The 21,996-nt window shown below is 51.9% G+C and overlaps 2 protein-coding genes across 4 annotated transcripts; both read right to left on the bottom strand.

The window, feature by feature from the left end:
• Positions 1 to 10,034: 10,034 nt before the first annotated feature.
• On the bottom strand, positions 10,035 to 15,437 carry GAPDH (glyceraldehyde-3-phosphate dehydrogenase). 2 transcript variants are annotated; one of them, XM_064723214.1, is made up of 13 exons: positions 15,401 to 15,437; positions 13,805 to 14,334; positions 13,228 to 13,271; positions 12,551 to 12,650; positions 12,309 to 12,415; positions 12,134 to 12,224; positions 11,843 to 11,958; positions 11,640 to 11,721; positions 11,343 to 11,494; positions 11,163 to 11,241; positions 10,868 to 10,951; positions 10,618 to 10,715; positions 10,035 to 10,338 (listed from the first exon to the last, which is right to left on the bottom strand). In XM_064723214.1, the coding sequence occupies exons 1-13, from the start codon at positions 15,420 to 15,422 to the stop codon at positions 10,269 to 10,271; spliced, it is 1,575 nt and encodes a 524-aa protein (XP_064579284.1). In that variant the 5' UTR covers positions 15,423 to 15,437; the 3' UTR covers positions 10,035 to 10,268. The 2 variants fall into 2 exon arrangements, with proteins under 2 accessions (XP_064579284.1, XP_064579276.1); XM_064723206.1 differs by lacking the exon at positions 15,401 to 15,437 and adding an exon at positions 15,024 to 15,057.
• Positions 15,438 to 16,323: 886 nt separating this feature from the next.
• Positions 16,324 to 18,970, bottom strand: LOC135452800 (C-type natriuretic peptide 2-like). 2 transcript variants are annotated; one of them, XM_064723229.1, is made up of 2 exons: positions 18,903 to 18,970; positions 16,324 to 16,596 (listed from the first exon to the last, which is right to left on the bottom strand). In XM_064723229.1, the coding sequence occupies exons 1-2, from the start codon at positions 18,909 to 18,911 to the stop codon at positions 16,324 to 16,326; spliced, it is 282 nt and encodes a 93-aa protein (XP_064579299.1). In that variant the 5' UTR covers positions 18,912 to 18,970. The 2 variants fall into 2 exon arrangements, with proteins under 2 accessions (XP_064579299.1, XP_064579293.1); XM_064723223.1 differs by lacking the exon at positions 18,903 to 18,970 and adding an exon at positions 17,961 to 18,087.
• Positions 18,971 to 21,996: the final 3,026 nt, after the last annotated feature.

The raw sequence follows: 21,996 nt of genomic DNA, 5'->3' as shown, positions 1-21,996 counted from the left end.
TTTTACTATTTCAGTTTTCTGCTTTCAAGTGATGATGCCTCACACACACAGTAGATCAGGGATCACTTCCTATCCTGTCTGGAGGATCTTCAGTTTCATGCAAGTCCCCTCTCCTGCAGGCATCTTTGCAGTGTTTTCTGCTCTTTCTCTCCTGTGGAGAGTTCTGTGAGTGGCTGACAACTTCTGGCTTCCCCTGTGCATAATCCAGGACATGCATACCCTTGCCTTGGTACTGCTTCAGGAACCCAGAAGACTGCAGAGAACATGCCCTGAGAGATTTCAGGAATGAAGCACAGAAGGATGACATCTCTGCCTCGAGCAGTCATTGCCCAGAGGAGCAGCAGGTGCCAGACACCCATGTCCCAGCACACGTGGTGACCCTGGTCCCACACTACCTGCCAGGACTCCATCTGCAGTGAAACCAAAATCTCCACCACCCATGTGTGCAGGATGCTGTTCCCTGGTGAACTGTTCCCCCACCAATCTGACAGCCTCCAAGATCTCTCTGGCAGGATATGCAGCATGGATCCTTTGCCTCAGCAATTCCTCAGTGTGGGAAGCACAGGCCAAGGCCCGCAGTGTTAGCTGGGCCACCCACCTGTCTAGCTGTGGTGACCCCACATCTTTAATGCTGATATGAGATGTGGTCCCTCCATCTACTGAGTTCTTCTCTGTGGGCTCCTTTTCATTCTTTGAGGAGTATCAAGCCTGCTTTTCTCCACCATGTGCCCTGCTGGAAACTGTGATGTCCAGGAACTACTCAGTGCAGTGCTGCTTCCTGAGTCCCTAATGTCACCTCTTTTCCAGGACACCTCTCGGCAGTGCCTGCTCAGGAAGCAGTATCAAGTCCTGTCTGGCTCAGTGTCCGTGCATTAATGTGAATATTTAATGCCCGAGAACAGTCTGAGCACAGACTGAATGGGGCTCCATGGCAGGAGGCATCTGGGCAGTCCCTCTGCCAGCATTCAGCTCAGCACTGTGGCTGCTGAGCGCTGACCTCTTGAGCATCTGTCCAAGACCATCCTTTTAGGATTGTATCTCTGGACTGGGCAAGAAGGTCTTCCCACTGAATATTTAGCCAGACTGGTTCATCAGCTTATTACCCTTCAGGAATGTTGGAAGGAAGATTCTCCCTTGTGCAGGGAGAATTGGGTTAGAGATCACCTAGGGAAATGGGATATCCACAAATCCATGGCCCTTGTAGAGATGCATCCACAGTGCTGAGGAGCTGGTGAACACCATAGCAGTCATCTTTGAAGGGTCTGACAGCAGGAGAGGGGCCTGAGGCCTGGAAGAAGCAAATGTCACCCCACTCTTCGAAGAGGCCAAGAAGGAGCACCCAGGAAACCAGTCAGCCAGTCAGCCTCACCTCAATCCCAACAAGGTGATGGAGCACCTCATTCTGGAAGTTATCTCTAAGCATGTGGAATACAGGAAGGTGAGCAGGAGAGTCAGCTTGACTTCACTAGAGGCAAATTATGCTTGACCAACATGATTGCCTTGCACCATGAGACAACTGCCTGGATGGATGAGGGCAGAGCAGGGGGATATTCGAGTCTGCCTCGACTTCAGCAATGCTTTCAACACTGTCTCTCACAAGATCCTCATAGACAAACTTGGGAAGTGAGGACTGGATGAGTGGACAGTGAGGTGGATTGAGAACTGGCTGAACAGCAGATCCCAGAGGGTCGTAGTCAGTGACACAGGGTCTAGCTGAAGGCCTGTCACTAGTGGTGTCCTACATGGTTCAGTACCAGGCCCATCCTTGTTTAACTTACTCATCAAAGACTTGGATGAAGGGTAGATGCTTTCTCATCATGTCCACTGATGACACCAAGCTGGGAGGAGTGGCCAATACCTCAGTGTTGTGCAGTCCTGCAGAGGGACAGGTTGGAGAGATGGGCAGAGAGGAACCTTCTGAAATCCAGCAAAGGCAAATGGCCCTACATGTGTGGAAAAATAACCCCACGTACCAGCACAGGCTGGGGGCTGACCTGCTGGTGAGCAGCTCTTCAGAGAAGGACCTGGGGATCTGGTGGACAACAAGCTCTCCATGAGCCAGCAGTGTGTCATGGTGTCCTGGGATGCATTAGGAAGAGCATTGCCAGCAGGATGAGGGAAGTGAGGCTCCACTCATCTGTGGTCAGGGGAATCTGCAGTGCTATGTCCAGTTCTGGGCTCCTCCATCCAAGAGAGACATGGAGCTCCCAGAGATGGTCTAGCAAAGGCGAATAAAGATCATTAGGTGAGGAAGCGCCTCATGAGGAAAGGCTGAGGGAGCTGGGCTTGTTCAGGCTGGCTAAGAGATGTCTGAGAGGGGACCTCATCATTGGCCATAAGTGTCTGCAGGCTGGGTGTCAGAGGAAGGAGCCAGGCTCCTGTTCTTGGTGATGCCAAGAAGATGCGGGACAACGGGCAGAAACTGGAATGCAGGAAATTCCATGTGAACAAAGGAAGAACTTCTTTACTGTGCAGGTGTCTGAGCACTGGAGAGGTCGTGGAGTCTCCCCCACTGCAGATATTCCAGAACTGTCTGGAGGCAATCCTGTCCCATGTAGTCTGGGACAACCCTGCTTGACAACAGGGGTTAAGACCAGATTACATCTCTGGTAGTCCCTTCCACCCTTACCCATTCTGGGATTCTGACCAGGCCCGCTAAATTTCTTGATGAATACTAGCAGATGTTCCCACTGAGAGGAGGGTGGGGAGGAGCATCACTTTCCTTGCACCTGACCACATGAGGGTGGGATGGTGCTTTACTTGCTTCAGTGGGTTCAGGAACCCTAACCACTAAGTAGCCCACATCTTCTTCCTTGTGTTTAGTAAACCTGCACCCTCCCTTCACTGATTCCTGGATCCCATATCTTTTAGATCCTATCACTGAGAAAGCCTGACCTGTCTGTCGAGTCAGTCAAGGCCCTGTATTTTCCACCCAGCACCCTTCTGCTGGAAGCGTTTGTCACTCATCCCACATGACTCGTGGTGGTGTGAGTTATCTTTCCCCATATCAGGATTCCTTGGATGGACCTAAATGCAATGCTGACAGCCTTCACCAGAGCACCTTTGGATTCCAGCTAACCTGTTGTATTACTTTATTTATTGTGTTTCTTACTCAGGAGTTAGGAGAGGACAAAGCTGCATAGAAAGGTGTTCTTGTTTCTCAGTTTGATCTGGAAGCTTGACTTTCCTAAGCCTTTACCTTTGGCCATGCTCTTCATTCATTTATGGTTGCTGTGTCTCAGGTGCCTGTGACACAGGGTGCCCCAGAACTCACAGGCGATGACCAAGTAGGTCAAGTACTCTGGCTGCAGGGAAGAAAGCTCCTTTCAAGAGGAGAGGTCAGAATTAATGCAGAACACGGTGGAGGTACTGTCTCATTGGAAATACACCTGGATAGAGCAGGGACAGGCTCCTGGAAACATTTGGTAAGCTGCTGCACATGGTGATTAATGCTAGGAGTGATGGTAAAGCCATCATGATCAAGCTGGACAAATGTCACAACAGATGGGGGGAGGCAGCATTTCCAGCTTTGAGAGCAGACTGCATCTGGGCAAAGTGCAAGAGGAAATAGAAATCACCAGGGCAGGAAGAAATGTAGTTAACTGATATTTTTAAGGGTCACAGCCATCTGGTGGAACTGCTAGTTCAGTCTAACCTGTTGGATAAAGGAATAGGCAAGAGCCATTGTGAATTTGATTTACAAGCAATGTCAAAAGTGATACTCACTCTAGAGCTGATAGTCAAATATGCTCTGATGCACAATTTCATCAAGGCAATGAAGGGCCTTCTATAAATACTCCTGAATCCCCCCAAAAAACCATGTTGATTTATTTTGTAAATGCCTCCCTGCTTTGCTTGACAAGAAAAATTGTGTTGTCAATAGGAAACTTTGGCTTGAGACACCAAAGAATATGCTGTGCCAGGGGGAATTTCTCATCAATTTACAAGTGATGGAATGCCCAAGTAAGGCGATGATTTTAAATGTCCTTATGACAGATGAAGACTGGGTAAAGATTGATGGTTGCCTCAGGACAAGGGATCAACTGAAAAACAAATTGAGACATCAGCCAGAACAAAATGTCACAGCTGAGAGCTGTGTGTTGTCCTGCAACTTCTCCTTAGAGTGAAATAAGTGAACTTGCAGATCGTGGAAAAAGCAGTATTTTTCCAGTTTTTCAAAAGGCTGTGATTTAGTAACATAAGATAACTTTCAGTGAGTAAACTTCCTTGAGTAAGTGGCTATGTGACAAAAGTACTTAGAAATAGTAATAAAACTTGACCTACATTAACAAAAAATAATCCTTGTAACAACTACAGCAACTATGGTTAGGAGAAAAGGAATAGAGGGACAACAGAATAATTCAGCTGTCTGAAAAAAAAGTCTTCAGCTGCTCATATCACCTCAGAGAAAAATAACAATACTTGAATGTGCAAGGAACTAGCATGCTGTTCTAGTTACATTTAAAGAAAATCAAACCAAATGGTAATATTTTCTTTTTATTGGCTGAAATTGGGAAAATAATCAAAACAAGGCAAAAAAAAAAAAAGAAGCACTCACCAGATAAGTCTGCTCTGTATATGGAGAATGCAGAATGTGCTCAGAAGGGAATGATGAAGCACTTTCTGGGCAGTGAGCAATAAGGAGGATCCTTGACAGGATCTCCAGCCGAGCACTGCTGCAGTTCCAGGCACAGATGACCTGGAGCCCAGTAGCTGTGGGGTGCCTGAGGTGCTGCAGGGATGAGCAAGCCCCCACACAAAGCCTGAGGCTGCCTGGGCAGTGGGAGCGAGCAAGGCTGAAAGCAAAGCACGGCGCTGCTGCCGCCTTCCCACAAACGGCACTTTGGGAAGCGCAGTAACCTCCACACTGGGAAAAAAGCACTGGCTGCTGAAACCCGTGCTTTGCTGAGGTCAGTTTTTAAAAGCATCAGGGAAGACATTTAAAGAAAAGCCTGGGTGGATGGGCAAGCAGATGACGTCAGTGCTTAGTCTGACAGGGCACGGACAAAAGCCAATGAGGAGCCAGTGGCGGGGGGAGGAGGCGAGAAATCATGAAGGAATGGAAAAAATCTGCAGTTTAAGGAATATTTATAGAAGGACAAGGAATTGACAGACAAAACTGACACCATTTTTGATACGTAGAAATGATACAGACTCTCAAAAGGGCTAAATATATTGGTCAAAAGTGCCAAGAGGCATTACAGAGTATTTCTGAATAGGGTCAAAAGATAAATTCTGTTGCCAGATGTACATAGCCATGCATTGATACATCCAAGAGCAAGAAATAGTGACTGACCTTGCTGGGAGAACAGAAGGGTTGGAAAGACATAGGGCGCAGGGCTCACCTGCAATCATGTGCAAGTTCTCAGCCAGACACTGAAGATGTCTTTAAACATCTTTTATCCACATGTGACATTGGTGTCCTTCGTCCTGCTTTGCATCAGAGATTAGAATAGATGGACCAAAGACTCCTGTCCATGATTCCAGGCTGGAAAAAAAATGTTTTGAAAGTGAAAAGTTTAGTTACTTTGCTCCTAAAGCAAAAAAGACAAGTGAGCATTTTTGCACAGTGCCTAAAGTCTCTTCATGATGTTGGTGTGGATGGCAGTTTAGTCAGGCTGATAAAGGCATACGAGGATTCTGAGGAGATGGGGAAGCTGGAGGCCATGTGAGATTTGGTACTTGGTATCCAGCACCTAAACCAGTATCCAACTTGGCAGCTGAAAAATGGAGATTGCAGAGATTACAAACCACCTTCTTTTTAAAATTTTCCTCTTCTGTTGCAGGACTCAGACCAAGGTCAGCAAAAGTTGCTCACTTGTTTGTTGGAGGTTTGGGCAATGTCAAAAGAGGGCTTTGAGACCTGCATGTAGTATTTCTCATACAAGTAATTAGCAACCTTGAATTTCATCCAGGATTTTAATAACCCAGTCACTCAGTCACAAGATCCTTCTGCACCTTTCCACGGGCTCATTCAGGGCTGAATGTTTTGGCTCATTTTGCATAATCAACACACCTTGGCACCCTGTGCTCCAAATTGTTCTGAAAGTGTCGATTGGTAGGGCAGATCGGCTCAGATGCTGGCCACTCACATCTCTCAGTTGCCACCAGCCTTGCCACAAGTTTTCAGCCTGGAGAGGCTGGCCTTCCCTGTCCTCAGGCAGTTCTTTGAAAGGTTTTGCCAGCCTGCTTTTTCCTAAATTCCATTTCTTTTCATCATGGGGGGGCTGAGGTGAGTGGTGAATTACTTGCAGCACAGGTACCTGTCCATCCATTTCATGCTGGAGACCACCGAGTCTCGCATGTGGCTTGCTGCCCTTCGTGTCACTGACGTGTTCTCAAGTCCTGATGCTTCAGTTTTCAGTCGAGGCTCCATCTCATTGCTGCTGAGGAAAATCTCCTGTCTGGCAACACCCCAAAGCTCCTCTGACGGCAAAACATCAACTTTACTTTTCATTCATGGACTTAAGCTTCCCTAATCACTCCCACGCCATCTTACGGCTTTTTGGCAGCTTTCTTATCTCCAAGATGCATTTGAAAGAGGTTTTCAGCCTTCCTTTTCTATTTGTCACATAATCTCTTTCTTTTTTTTCCCTTTATAGTTACTAAGCCTCATTTACTAGTATTTATGAGTTTTTCCTTTGTTTTCATTTTGACTACAGCTTCTGCTTTTTGACAGCTGCCTTTTCAAATCTTACGCTGTGAAGTATAACCCAGCCCTACTGTTCCTTCTAGGGAACACTTAATTAACTCCCTCAAGAAGATGATACTTCTGTAGTAAGGTAATTTATGGAGGTAAGTCAGCTGTCCTAGAGTAAAGAGATTACATTCAGCTCAGAAGAGTAAGTAACAAATTACTTGTTTTTGCAGCATGTACAACACATTGGGATTGCCCAAAGGTAGGCAGCTTGGTTTTGATGAAATGTGAGCACTGCTGGAGCCTGCAGGGGTATTTGCATACCCTAAGTAATGAACCTGCATTTTGTGAATGACATCAGTTATGAAGGAGGTTGAAACATCATCCTTTAAGATGTTTGTCTTTTGTAACTGTCATAAGTCTTTCAGAGACCTGTATCTACTCTTCCTTGCCCTGGTCCTGCCAATTGCTTTGCTTAAAGACTGATTTACTTCAGAAGTGGATACAGGATGTTTTAAATGTCCAAGACCTTTTTTCACTGTGCTTACACAGTTACCATTTTGTTATGTTTTGGATTGAATTTTCAAGTGAACTTAACTATTTTCCACATCTGCTCAAGCTGGTTTTCACTACGTGGCATCTTCCTTAATGCTGAAGTTTCATGCTGAGATCTCAACCTGAAGGTGGTCTGAGGACCATTCTTGAGGAAGCAATGCATGTGTAGTAGTCTGTGCAAAAATACCAAGGAAGTATAAAGTAATTTCTCTAAATGTTCAAAGTTATCATAAAACTAAATTTTCTGTAACATCACTGCTAGTTCCCCTTAGATGTCTTAAAAAAAGGAGAATAAAACATAGAGCTTACCAGCCCTAGGAGTGGTTGGCTGCCCATCAGAGAAGCTGTCTCTTGGGGCAGCCAGAGAGCTTTCCCAGAGCATCCCTCTCCTGCAATGGCTCTGCACAGTGAGCCCTGCTGCCCGGCCAGCCAGGGAAGGCAGAGTCAACCCTTTAGCCGGGATCAGTGTCTTTCTGCACCTTTCCCTTACAAGGTGCTCACAAACCAGGATGGATTCTGGCTTGTGGCTGCTGCTCTTGGAGTTGGTTTGTCTCAGCGAAGTGCCACAATTGCTTTTCACTACCTTGCTGAATGAGAGCCTCTTCATGTCTGCCTGAGCGCCTGCCTTGCCTGACCAAGCATTTCTATCTGCTTTCCATAAAAACACTGGAGCAAAGAGAACAAACCTAGAGCTCCCCTACCTGGGGGAAAACTCCTCTCCAGAGACAGAAGCAGCTGCCACAGATCTCTCTTTATTTCAATGCCATCCAGAGTCATATATGTCAATTTTGCAAACTGATGGGGAAAAAAAAAATTACATGGGTTTTTTTAGGTCAGCGTTGCAGTTCTCAGACAGGCTGGCCACTGAGCTAGTTTTTCCATCTGTCCAGAGGGGCCTTGCTGTGGTGCCATCTGTAGGTACAGCGTCTGGATGCAAAATAAGGATCTGGAAGAGCTGTGCATTTTAGGGAGGTTATATTAGAGAGAGGAAACCAAGCCCTCCAGGCAGTCCAAAAGCTGCATGACTAGTTTGCCACACTCGCTCTCCCTGTTTCCATACAAGACCAACCATGTTTTAAATGCTGTGATTCCTGGCTTTCCTCACCTCAATACCATATAATTTTTCTGGGAGAGATCAGATTGTAAAGCAGTTGAAATAGCATTTGAAAACAGAGTGAACCATTATTCAAGACATTCCCAGCAGCTGTTGGTCTGAGAGCACATACTCTTCCTCCACCCCGAGGCTGTATGACTTTGCTCATTCCAAGAGCAATTTGATCTCAGGTTGGATAGAGCTCACGCTTGTTAAATAACAAGAATTTGCTCTAGAATTTTCAGGTAGTCTTATCTCACTTAGGAAACATAAAGCTTTTTAGAAGAAAAATTTGACTCATATAAATGTTCCAGCTTTTAACCCAGTTCAAAATATGCTTTACATGGGAAAAGAGGACATCTATCCTGCTCCCCCTTCAGATGTTTCAGTAGCCTCTCTGCACTTCCAGATTATCAAGTGAGGCTCTGACTGGCACGCACACAATATGCAAGCAGCCGCACACAGCACAGCCATTCAAAGCACCGAGGCAAGCAATCAAGGACAGGATGGGACCAACCCAAGACTCATTTGCAATCTTGACAGGTCTCCAGGCTACATAGCCCCCCCAGCAGAAAGCCAGCTCCATGGGAGGGCTGCCTCCAGTGAGCTCCAGCACCAGGGCAGCTCCCGTTTGACGCCAGAATTACCTAAAGCTCCAATGACGGGGCCATTTCTGGTGTAATCCAAGTATTTCTGCTGTCCTAGGGCTATCAAGCTGCTCAGAATCCCAGTTCCTATCCAGAGGCAGGTTATTCAACCTCTTCTCTTTGCAAAATAACTTTGAGTCATCGCCCTCTAGTCCAGCAAACATTTAATTCTTACGCAGCCCAACTGCTGGAGATAAGCGGCTCTGGGAAACCGTGTCCAGCATACCTTGATCCTGAGAGTTTAAATCCTCCAGCTTACGTCCTTGCAGCATCCAGATCAGGGTCTAAAGCACTTGGGGTCCGGACAACAGCTCCAACCGTGCCTGCCAGGGAGAGAACACATCAGCCCTGAGATGCTAAATTAAGCTGCTAAAAATGGAGTTCCACGTGATTTTGTACAGTGCATTGCTTATCTGTCCTGGTGCTCACAGGTCACAGAAGGCTCTGTCACTGCCCAGCGGCATTCATGCTCCCAGAACTAATGCAGGGAGGCAGAGGGCTGACACTCACCTTGCAGAGATTTGCTGCTCAGCAGCTTAACTGCAACTGCCCCTCCTTACGCACAGAATTAAGCCAGAATTAAGACTGGCCACCACCATGCGGATGATGGCCTCCCACACGTCCCTAGGCAGCCATTTCCTCTGGGGCAAAGCCAATTCATTTCCAAAGGCAGAGCAAGTGAAATACCTGCCTTTTAACACCAGCAAGTATCTTCCTTGTCCCCCTGTTGAGTCTAAGGAAGGAGAATTAATTTGTTTCTTGTGCCCTTTTACCAAACCAAATGCACGAGTCATCTGCTCAGCACTTTTATTCTGCATGCGCCCATCAGACATGCAAATCCAGAGCTGGGTGGATGGAGCCAGAGCTGCTTCCCATCCTACCATGCAGAGTTTTGCTGTGGAGCATGGCCCTGCACCATCCACACCTTGTTTTGGCTCCTGGGCTGGACTCTAGGCTCTCCCACGTGGAACAAACAGCTCAGCAGGCTGCACTCCCCAGCTTCTCATGGCAGCTGGCAGAGACTGTGCCATGCAGGCGCCTGCAGCTGCTCACTACATACATTCATCCCCCCACCTCCCCCCGACAGACAGACAGACAAGGCTTGTCAGATGGTGATCACTTTTATTGATGTAAGGTGGTACACAAACAGATCAGTTTCTATCAGCCTCTCCACCTCCCCCAGGCTCGGGGAGAAGTTGGAGGAGTGGGGGAGACAAGGGAACAGAACTGGCCTCTCACTGCAGGATGCAGAGCTAAGCGGTGGTGAACAAGGGCAGGGGCTCCAACAAAGGAGAGTCCTGCTTCCCTAGGCAGCAGGGGGGGCTGTGTGCTCAGCTTACTCCTGGGATGCCATGTGGACCATCAAGTCCACAACACGGTTGCTGTATCCATATTCATTATCATACCTGGGGACAGAAAACAAGCGTGTCAGGGCTGACCCATTTCTTGCACCCCTTCTTCCATTCTTCCTGCTCCTCTGCCCCATCCCACACAACTGAACTCCAATCTACCCTCTGGGGGAAAGGAGGTAGCTACAGTAATTTCAGGTAAGAAACACTCTCATCTCACTCCACGGTGAGACTGGAGGTCTGTGTATCCACCTGGATCACCAGTGGTAAGCAGCAGGACACCCAAGTCTGTAACCTGTCTGTGCCAACCCCCAGATTCTCCAGGGCTGCACCTACCAGGAAACCAGCTTGACAAAATGGTCGTTCAGTGCAATGCCAGCACCCGCATCAAAGGTGGAGGAATGGCTATCACCATTGAAGTCACAGGAGACAACCTGAAACACAAGAAATTGGAATGCATATGGCTGCCCACAGTCTCTATCCCAAGTGCCCAAACCAGGACCCTGGCAAAGCTGCTGCCAACAGCCTTTTGGACAGATGAGGCAAGAGCCAGTAAGTGCAGGCTGAGAGAGAAGGCACTGCTCACCTGGTCCTCTGTGTATGCCAGGATGCCCTTCAGGGGCCCATCAGCAGCAGCCTTCACTACCCTCTTGATGTCATCGTACTTGGCCTGAGGAGACACAGATCCAACATCATCAGATCCCAACTCACACAAAATGCCCACTGGAGACAGGGAGGAGACACATATGGCAACACCCAGCAGGTGCTCTTTTCCCAAAAAGGACAAGATGGGTGCAGAGAGGGCAATTCCAGGTGCAACAGAGCTTAGAGGAAGCAGGGGCACATCTGGAAGTTGTTAGGGTCTCATCCACAACACTTACTGGCTTCTCCAGACGGCAGGTCAGGTCCACAACAGAGACATTAGGGGTTGGCACACGGAAAGCCATTCCAGTAAGTTTCCTGTGGGAGACATGAGTCAGTAAGGAGCAGCATCTGGCACTCCTCTGCCAGTGTAGCAATGTTTGGCCTCCTCCTGACACCTGAGAAGGGACAATACTCACCCATTGAGCTCAGGAATGACTTTTCCCACAGCCTTAGCAGCTCCAGTAGAAGCTGGGATAATGTTCTGAGCAGCACCTCTGCCATCTCTCCAAAGCTTCCCAGAGGGCCCGTCCACTGTCTTCTGTGTGGCTGTGATGGCATGGACAGTGGTCTGAAGAAAGAGCACAGGAGTAAGAACACAGCCAGTACTCCCCAAAAAGAGCATCCCAGGTGACACAGGGAGTACAGATGCTTTCCCTCTCACACGAGGGCATCTGTAGCAGGTCACTCTGCTCAGCACCAAGCTGCAGACCTACCATGAGACCCTCCACAATGCCGAAGTTGTCATGGATGACCTTGGCCAAGGGCGCCAGGCAGTTAGTAGTGCAGGAAGCATTGCTGGGGTAGAGAGATAAAGGCACATCAGCCAGAGGAAACACTTCCACTAGGGTGAAGTGAAGTGAGACCCCTGGCAGCTGCTGAGAGCTACAGGCCAGAAAGCACACTCCTCTCTCCTTACCTGACAATTTTCAGAGACTTGTCATACTTCTCATGGTTGACACCCATCACGAACATGGGAGCATCAGCAGAGGGGGCAGAGATGATCACACGCTTTGCACCACCCTTCAGGTGAGCCTGGAGAAAGAGACAGAGAGAGAGATAAGAGATTACATAACTCAGGATCCTTCCAAGCTTGCTTCTTCAGATCTCCTTCACAGCCTCATCCTGAGCAGCTCTGTACATAGTGGCATGCCTGACAGGCAGAAAGCAGCCCTATCCCTTCCCTCCTGTGCCTCCGTGGCATACTCACCCCAGCCTTCTCCATGGTGGTGAAGACACCAGTAGACTCCACAACATATTCAGCACCAGCATCTGCCCACTTGATGTTGCTGGGGTCACGCCTAAGGAGGGACAAAATTTTACAAGCTGCTCCATGAGACACCTGCTTTCAATCTCCAGAGGAGCAACTGGGAAGAGATACTTACTCCTGGAAAATGGTGATAGCATTCCCATTGATAACAAGTTTCCCATTCTCAGCCTTGACAGTGCCCCTGAAGTGGCCATGAGTAGAGTCATATTTGAACATGTAAACCTAATAAAGAGAGGGGGAGTGGAAGGTCAGGCACCCAGGCTGCCATCATCCACTAACACCCTGGGAAGTTACCAGAATAGATCCAGAAGAGCCCTACTCAGAAAGGCCCAGAGGGGGCACTGCAAAGCAACTCACCATGTAGTTCAGATCAATGAAGGGATCGTTGATGGCCACCACTTGGACTTTGCCAGAGAGGACGGCAGCCCGGGTAACCAGGCGGCCGATACGGCCAAATCTGGAGAGAAAAAGACAAGGGTGAGGAGGTGCAACAGAGAACCAGCCCAGCTGGGCATGGGAGGCAGTCCTTGGCAGCCTTCCCCCGGGATCATCGGCTGCTCCCTGCCCATGAGGGCGGGAGGGAGTCCTGCAGCTCGTCCAAAGGCCAAGGCACCCCGGTTAAAGATTAAGAGCGACCCCCGCCCCAGAAAGGTCAATCGCTAAATTTACTGAGAGCCCCGGGGATCCGGTTACTCCTCGGCCCGGCACGAGAAGGTCACAGCCCCGGGGCCGCCATCGACACACGATCCACCGAGAGACCTTTTGGTGGGGGGCTGCAGGGATCCCCGGGAATGGGGAGGGAAACTGGGGCAGCCGAGCAACGGCAGCCCTTTCCGGAGTGAGTCACCCCGAATCCGAGGAGAAATGAGTCAGCAGCACCGCTCTCTGCCCCGGGGGGCGCCGGCGGAGCGGGACCGGCGGGATTCAACCTCTCCCTCTCCCCAAATCTTCCCCCCGCGCCCTTGAGGCGACCTTGCCGGCCCCCCCGCAACCCCCCCCAGATCCCTGCTGGTCCCGTCGGCCCCGGCACTCACCCATTGACTCCGACTTTCACCATCTTTACCGCTTCGGGATGTTCCTGCGGGCAGAAACACCGGTAGGGTTTGAGGGGAACTGGCAACCACCACTACCCCCGGCGGTCGTGCCCGCACCCGCCGCCGTTAACGCCTCGCCCGCGCCGAGGGGCGAGTGGGCAGCGGGGGGGGGGGGGGGGCCGAGGAGAACGGGAGAGCGGGGACCCGCGCTCCGAACCAACCCCCCTCCCCACCCCCGCCCCGGGCGATCACTCCCCCGCCCCGGGCGATTAACTCACCTCTCCCCCTCCCCCACGACAACCATCCACCCTCCCCCCCTCCTCCTCCGGCGACCATCTCCCCCCTCACACCCCTCTCCCTTCTGGCCTCACCGCTCCCCTTCACGCCGCCCCCGCCATTTTGCGCCGCGCCGCCTTTGTGCCCGTGGGCCCCGCCGCCACGCGGCCCCGCTCCGCCCGGGGGCTGCCGCACCCCCTGCCGGTGGGCGGTGCGGGTGTGTGGCGAGGGGGCTCTGCACGCCCACCCCCCGCCGCCTCCGCTCTCTCCCCCCGCGCATCTCCCCCGCCCCGCCCGTTACCTGCTGCCTCCGAACCGCCCGGCGCGCAGTGAGGAGGTGGCGCAGCGCCTCTCCGCCGCCCTTTATAGCCGCGTGAGGGTAGGGCGGGGGCCCGCCCCGCCGCGACGCCGTCGAATGGCAGCGCGAGGGCCGGACCGGGCTACGTGCGCCCGTGCTGCGGGTGCGGCTGCCGAAGAGCCCCCCTGTTTCCCCCGCCCCGCCGCCCCCCGTTAACAAAGGCCCCGCTCTGGGAACACAGGCTCCGTAGCGATCACCCTCCCGTCGAGCCACCCTAAGGGGGTTGATGGCGGTGGTGAAAAAGGCACCGGTCCTTGCGGGGAGGTGTCCCCAGAGCGGGGATGGGCGGCTGTACGCCTGCCAGAGGAGGCAGGGAGGGTGATAGCAGGTCGGGGGCTGGTCCCGCCGGGCTCGCTGCTGCTCCGGAGGATGGTATGCGCTGTTTTCACCCGGTAACATAGGGCAGGTAGTCACCCGCCCCGGCTGCAGCCTCTGCCCAATTGGATTGAGTAGTATCCAGTATCCGAAGGGACCTACGGGGAAGCCGGAGAGGGACTCTTCGTCAGGAGCTGTAGTGATGGGAAAAGGAGTGTTGGGTACAAACTGAAAGGGAGGAAATTTAGGATGGATATTAGGAAGCTCTTTACTGTGAGGGTGATGAGGTACTGTAACACGTTGCCCAGGGAGGCTGTGGATGCCCCAGCCATGGCAGTATTCCAAGCGAGGATGGATAAGGCCTTGAGCAACCTGCTCTAGTGGGAGGCGTCCGTGCACGTGGCACGGGGGTTGGAACTGGATAATCTTTAAGGTCTATTCCAACCCCTTCACATTCCATGATTCTATGGCTGCAAGGGCAAAGGGGCTGCAGGGATGCTCGGGTCACCCTGAGGGATCAGCGGATCCCTCCCTATACCCCCCGGCACGGGAGGTACTGTCTGGGAGTTTTCCCGTCTCCAGGCTGGGACCCCCCTCTGGATGGGTTTATCCCGGCGTGCTCTGGACGGGGCCCCTGGCCGGGCGCTGCCCCAGCAGGCCACGGGCGGCAGCGTGAGCACCATCTTAATGAGGCACTGCGGCACTGCTGCCGCTGCCCGCGGGACGTGACGGCGGAAATCCTGCTCGTCTGCCGCCTCGGCCCGCCTTCCCTGGCTGCCTGCGAGGAGGAAGCGCTCCTGGCATGGCCGCTGCCCGGTTCCCCGCCCCTCATGCTGGGCTCCCTCACCGAGCCCTGCCGCCTCCATCCCTCGGCTCCGTGTGGGGCAGGTGCGGCGGGACACACCCGCCTTAGGTACAACGCCCAGAGCACGCACAAATCCCAAATCTCCCATCCCGGAGGAAGGTGTGGGACCAGTGGGAATGCAAATCTCGACTGTCAGAGCGGGTGGGGGTGGTGGGAGCTGGAATGCCCCTCTGACTGCTCCGCTGAGCAGGGCTTTAAGGATAAGGGAGGGGGGTGGGCAGGCTGGGGGAACCACGCAGGTCCTGGGGTGGGGGACAAGAGAGGGGTCATGCAGCTCAAACGTAACCCTACTCTCCTTAAACCACTGCTATTCCCGGTGCTGCTGAGGGGCTAAGTTTAGACCCAGCTGAGGTTACAACCTTTTCTTAAAGGCCAGTTCATGGTGATGGCTCGCGGGGCACAGCAGCAGGGCTACGAGCTCGTGCCGGGGTCGGTGGTGCCCCAGCCGCAGCCCACCGAGGCAGGCTCGGGGGAAGCTTCAGCGCAAACAGGAGGCCCCGGTGTTTGTTCTGGCGGGGGCAGAGTGCGGCCGGGGTGAACAGCGCGGCCCTTGTGTCCCGTGCCCGGTCGATACCTCACCCGTGTCCGCCCCCCCGGCCGCACCGCGCCGCAGCCGCGCGTGCCGCACGCCCCACGCGGAATGGCGGCGGCGCCGGCAGGGCCCGGCACGGCCCCGCGCGTGGGGCCGGGAGCGCCGGGCGGGCTCTGCCACCGCCTCCCGCCCGCCCCCCGGCCGGGGGCAGCCACCGCCGAGCGCGGACGCGGCAAATGAGTACAGCTTGTTTAATAAGCGAGTCCTCGGGCACGGGGAACAGGGAGGGGGCTGCCGGCGGAGCGGGGGTTCAGCGGCGCGGGGGGCAGCTACGGAGCCGGGCAGCTCCTCCTCGTACCGCCACGCCGCTTCCTCACTGCCGCAGCCTCCCGTTTTCGGGGCGGGAGCTTCGGGGCTTCGCGCAGCGGTGCGCCGTGCGGGTTGTCGAGCCGTGCAGGTTCCCGAGGCTGGGTGCCCTCCGGATGCGGAGAAGCGGGCCTGGTGAGCCGCCCAGCGGCGTCCCGCCCGCCTGCTCTCGCCCCGGCCGGGCCCCAGCACCGCGCCGGCAGCACAAGGCGTCCCCGGTGCCGGCCTTTGCCCCGGCGGCTGGCAGGTGGTGGCCCCACAGCCTGCACCGCTGCCCCATCCCGTCGCTGTCTGTCTGTGCGCTCCACTCTGCCCTGAACTCCTTCCCTGCCCGCTTGCTCGAGCCCACGCTCTTGGCCCTCTCACCTCGGAGGCCCTCCAAAGCTAACACCCCAAACCGCTGAAGGTCCCGATTCGGTCCAGTTTCAGCCCGAAGCAACCCCTGGGCATGGCCTTCCAGGCCCACTCTCCAGGCAGTGCCCACTTGCGACTGGCGAGGTTCTTGCGCCAGAGGGATGGACGGGCGGCTCTAGCCCCAGATGGGAGGAAGGGGAGAGTGGAGGAGAGCAGCTGAGGACCAAAGCTGGACCCCTCCTTCGTGTCCTCTTCGGTCAGCGTGGACTCGGGCTCCAAGGGCAGCAATCGTGAAAGGAGCATCTGGGATAAATGGAGGAGAGAGGGGTGATAAGCCTTGTGTCCCCTGGTACCCCACTGCCCTTACTCTCCTGAGGGCTCAGGCAGGACATATAAAGTGATGCCTGCTCACAGCACTGTGCCTGTCACATTGCATCCAGACACAGGGAAGGGCTTGACCAGCAGCTCCCACTGTCTGAAATGACTTTGTTGACCAAAGCATCAGGCAGACAGCTGCTGTGAGCTCTGCCTGCGGGCAGATTGCCCTGCGCTTGTAAAACCATACACACGTCCTGCCCTGCCCCAGATTTGGAAGGTAACTCTTCAGTCCTTGCTCCTTGTGGATGCTGAGCATCTCTATGTGCTCAAGCTGCTGTGCACTATTTCATTTTATCAGAGGGCTGCTGGGAAGGATGGTCCTGCCTCAAAGGACCATGATAAAGATGAGGGAGAGGCAGGAGCAGAGCAGGTGAGGGGAAGAGGGACTCCCCATCTGCTGGAAATCCTCTAGGTTAGCTGTGCTGACTGTAAGCCCTCAGCACTGCTGGGAGACAAGGGTTGGGGGGTGTGTTGGGTGCAGTGGAGGGATGGCACTGCTGCCCATGGAAGCAGCCTGCAGGAGCCGTTCTACATCTGTCTCTCACATGGATGCTGAGCTAAGGCTGAGGGTGCCTTTGTGCAGCTCTTTGTGGTAGCAAGTTATCTGAAGCGGACACAGGCATCCTCAGTGAGGAGAGAAAGTGGTGAGTCATAGCAGGCTGAGTCTTGTGATTTTAGTTCATGTCCTGACTATTTCCCTGTGGCTTTCCCAGGGTGATGTAAAGGCAAGGTGCTGGGGCTCAGGTTAGGGTTTGGGTAAGAGGAAGCTGGCTAGATTGCAAAGTCAAAAATGTTATTGCTGTAATTGCTGAGGATAAAGATTTATTCAAGTGAAGAAGCCCTTAGTTGGTATCCTGACAGGGCTTTTGGCCTTAAAGAGGGTCTTTAAGGGGGATAATACTGAGCTTAGGAGCAAAACTCCTGGCCCAACAGGATGCATCTTCCCTCTGAAATATGAGACCCAGAACCATGACGAGAGACGTGACTGTAGTATCTGGTGCCTGCTGACACAGAGTGGGCTTAGAAAGGACTGGGCTCTTCACTGCTAAAAGCTTTTGCAGAGCACTAAAAAGCTTATGTCTGTTTCCTGTCTTGAAATGCTGGAGCTCCTTAGGGGCTGGATTATAAAGTCACCCTAGAGCTGAGGCTGCTGAAGGGCAGAGTGCAACTAGAATAGACAGCAGCCTTCTTGTAGTTGGAATTTGGGACCACCTCTCATTCGAGGTTCAAACACAACCTCCCTCCGCCTCCTCCCCTCCTGAAATCAACCTCAGCTCTCTCCCCCCTACCTGTAGTCTCTGTCTTGGTAAGGACACAGTCTGAACGCTGGCAGAGAGCAGAACCAAGAAGAGGAAAAATGAGCAAGGCCACAACCGAAGCCCCAGCATCTTCTTAGCCCAGGGCTGGTGGTAGGCAAGGCAGGACTTGCAGCATCTGTGTGGGATGTGGTCCCCAGCCCCTCTCTGCCTTTATAGTTTTGGTTCTGGCAGGCAGCTGGCCCCAGCTCCCTGCTGAACCACCCCCTGGAGCTCCTGAACCTTTCAGCGCTTTTGTCCAGGGTGATATATTTCAGGGTGAGCTCAGCAAGACCCCTTCCTCTAAAGAAAAAGGACACAAAGGTGTTTACTGAGTGTCTGGGAAGACAAATGTGAGTTGAGCTGCTGCTGGCCAGGACCTGGAGGTGTCTGTCAGGGTCAGGGGACACTTTGAAACACATCCCAAAAGGAGGATATTGAAGGCTGCATTGTGTAGGAGTACTGAACATTCTCCTCATAGGCAGAGTGCTGTTAATGCTATTTCTCTGATCAGTGTGAGCATGAACTGCAGCTCAGGTAGAGGTAGGCACACTGCTGGCTGCACAGAGTGGACACAAATTCAGCTCTGTGACAACACAGGCCTTTGTTTTTAATATTTATATCTTGGTGATACTGTTGGGCTGGGAATGAAGAGCTCCTGCAGCAGAAGGTGGGTGAATTCCAGTACTACACAGAATTTGTAGCAGTGACAGGAGCGTGGGTCTAGTACTATTAGCATATAATTTGCAGGCTGTCTGTCCCAAGTCACCATCTGGAGGACTGGGTTGAGTTTCCAGAGGAACCGTCACAGAAAAGAGCTTGTTGAGGCTCAGCTTGCACTTTGTCAAGCTCAGGCACACAATGGGAGCAGGATAGCAAGGAGCAGATTCCTACCTCCTAAATCTTCTGGCCATTAGTTCCCCCCACTTTGTTTACCTCTTCCATTTTACTGTAGTTTCTCACCAGCTGAACAAGGCAATGAGGTCACTGTTTAGAGATCAGGGTGCAGAGGTCAGCCTGGGTATGAAGACAGAAACTAATCAGCAAAGTTTGTCAGGGGAGAGGAATGGGGGGACTGTACCCCAGTACAGGATTAGCAGTGGGTGTGCTGGGAGAGTTTAACACCCCAAACTTCCCTTTGTTCAGTACTGTTGCACAAGTCAGGCCAGAACTTGACAAAACATGTTCTTCTGCCTGCTTTTGTTTATTTTTTTCAAAGAAAGAAGAAAATTAGAAAAAGGTCTTCTGCAGAGATAACAAAAGTCACAGTTCAGATATTTGCTGTCTCTCCCTCCTTCTCTCCCTTTTTTCCAGGCATTTTGCACTTGCAGATGCATGTTTTTGGGTCCATTTCCTCTCTGCCCAAGGAGACAGAAAGTTTTATCAACCTTTTGCATCCAGTCCTTGAGAAGTGGGTATGGCCCTTCACTGTGGGGCACTGATGCTGGAAGCAGTGCTTTGCACAGCTGTGGACATCCAGTTTTGTTAGCTCCAGCTGATGGCTGCAACCCATGGCTGATGCTGTGTCCAGAGCAATGTGATGCTCTAGTGATCCTTTGTGGCATTCCTGTCACCCTGTCACCTGGGCCAGCACATGGAGGGGCTACTGAGGCCCCACTGAGACATTTTGTGGGAAACAGGATTACTTTGAATCTACAAAGCACAGGGGACTGCTGGACAGCCACGGGACACACACCCCACGTGGGCATTAGGTTGGGGTGCCTGGGCACAAATGGGGTACAGGGATGTGTGTGCACAGCCTTGTGCTGGATGTGGTAGTGTAAGGAGCCCTGTGGTGTGAAAGTTCCAGAGGGATGGAAAAGAGAGGAAGGACAGGAAGTCAGCACATGTTCCTGCTGCATGCAAGGTGTCCCAGAGGATGCTGTTCTGTACTTGCCAGTCACATGTGACTGTCCAGAAAGAGCTGAGTCAGTGTGCTCGGGCACTCCTGCTGCTGGCAGGAGCAGCTTCGCTGGAACACACCGGTTACATGAGTCAGAGTCACTCCTTTGCTGAGGAAAGGTAAGTGCAAAAGGAACAGCACTTTGGTTTTGATATAAAATGTAGCAGCAGTTTGATCTGGCATCCCTTGAATGGGGTGGCCCCCATACTGCAAGAAGAATGCCAGAAATGTGTTTGCAACTGCTCCAAAATTCCAGTCCACTTGCACAAAGACTGAGCCCTGCAGGGGTGGGCAGGCTCTGAGAACTCAAATGACAAGTGTCCTCCTTGGGTTCAGCAAGAGCTGGGGCTGGCAAGAGGGAAAGAGCCATCAGGCTGGCAAGAGGGAAAGAGCCATCACTCTCACATATCAAGCAAGAAACTTCAAAGACTGCAGAAACTTTGCAAATTTTCTTGCGGATTCTTGTAAGTTCTTGCAAATCCAGCAAAGCCTGGATAAAATGCAGGTGCTCAGTGACTCAGGTGCCGTGATGTTGCAGCTGCTCTGCGTCCCAGATCCTTGCTGGGACTGCAGTGGAACTGAATAGTTACTCTGACATGTCCTGGCAGTGACTGTGAAGTGAAAAGGCTTTGGCAGACAAGTCCTTGATTGCCCCAGTTTTCTCAGACTCAAATAGGTTATTGTCCTTTTTTCCTCTCTGATGCTAACAAGTTTCCGTTATAAAAACCCTTCCCTTTGGATGCTGGGGCACTGACTCTAGAGCTTGCAAGACCAGAAAAGTGCTGCTGAATCATAATAAGCCTTCTACCAACAGTTGCTCATACAGGAAAGAGTAGGGCAGCTGGAGACTGGGACATCTGGGAACTGAGTGAAGAACCCTGAGGGAACACCCCTTGGCCCAAGGTGATAGAAATGGACAATGGTTGCTGCAGGCTCTAGAAGTGTACAATATTCATATTATTCCACTGGTACCATTTGTAGGAGTTCAGAGCAACCATGGTCAGGAGTCCCTAGAGAATGGAAACACCATTGATCTTGGCACTGAGTAATCCCACTGCCTCAGGAGCAGGGGAGTGGGATTACTCCTTCAGCAGTGATTTATGGTCATTGTGGCAGCCACCAAAATATGTCTGTGAGGAACAGAAGAGCAGCAAATATCTACTTAAGGCTGTAGCCACGGTGTAGGTGCCAAAACCCCTCTTAGATTTTGCCTCATCTTTCTTCAAGACTTCCTTTGCCCATGACATAGGACTGCTAATTCTTCTGATATGAGGGGAGGATAGTGAGGAGAGGAAGGTGCTCCACCTCAAAAATCTGCAGAAAGGGACCAATCAGAGCTCTCACCCACTGACTTCTCACTCTCACTTGCCCAGGTAGTGCAGTGTCTGAGTGTCCTGAGCAAAGGACAGACTGCAAAGCAGTGAAGGAGCCAGCATGTCAGTCCAGTCACTGATTGCCAAACCCTCCTTCCAGAAGGATGACTTTTTCCTTCTCCTGAAGGAAAAAGTTCAACCACTTGTAGTGGAGAAGTATGGTCTGAAGGTGAGCCAATGCCTAAGAGTTTTATGGCCACCTCACTTCCTCCATCCACCCGTTCATATCTCCCCTACTATATCATTAGCAACATATTATCTCACATTGAGACAAGATGTATTGCTTGTAAAACTTTGAGCCTGGGCAGACATTCATATATGCTGTCTTTTTCTTTTTTAATTCCTGTATGTGAGTGTCATACCCAGTGGGTGGTGAGGGAATCACGTATGGCATGCATGACTCTGTGTTGTATTTACTGTCAATGCTGTAGCTGCTACCTTTGCCTCCTGCACCCCTCACTGAATATTTTATCAGGAAGGAGGGGAAAAGGACAACATTATTGTAGCTTTCTGATCTTTGTATTTCATGTGATTGTCCTGAGGCTACTGGTGTGCTCTGGAGTTGGAGCATATCTATATTGGTATTTGGCTATTTCAGTCTGGTGGCAAGTGGGCAAGTATTTTCACCGAGTCATGGGACTCAAGTGGGGTGTTTATAAATATACCTGTTACCCCATCATTCCCCACTTGTTTCTGAAAGCATTTAACATGATTATGTCCATTCAGATATGCTCAGGTTAGTGCAAAGCTATGC

This window comes from Zonotrichia leucophrys, chromosome 1, assembly GCF_028769735.1.
Source record: "Zonotrichia leucophrys gambelii isolate GWCS_2022_RI chromosome 1, RI_Zleu_2.0, whole genome shotgun sequence".
Taxonomy (NCBI): Eukaryota; Metazoa; Chordata; class Aves; order Passeriformes; family Passerellidae; genus Zonotrichia; species Zonotrichia leucophrys.
The sequence above is the reverse complement of the archived record's forward strand: the minus strand, read 5'-3'. Positions and strand labels throughout refer to the sequence as shown.

Bases quoted from the DNA above. Each gene is read 5' to 3' on its own strand.
- GAPDH (XM_064723214.1), bottom strand. From the start codon at position 15,422: ATGAACTGGCCTTTAAGAAAAG. The intron at 13,272-13,804 runs GTAACGGGCGGG...TTCTGCCCGCAG, and splicing joins GGGCGGTTCGGAGGCAGCAG to GAACATCCCGAAGCGGTAAA. The intron at 10,339-10,617 runs GTAGGTGCAGCC...TTCTGTCCCCAG, and splicing joins TTTGTCAAGCTGGTTTCCTG to GTATGATAATGAATATGGAT.
- LOC135452800 (XM_064723223.1), bottom strand. From the start codon at position 18,059: ATGCTGGGGCTTCGGTTGTGGCCTTGCTCATTTTTCCTCTTCTTGGTT. The intron at 16,597-17,960 runs GTAGGGGGGAGA...CATTTATCCCAG, and splicing joins TACCAAGACAGAGACTACAG to ATGCTCCTTTCACGATTGCT.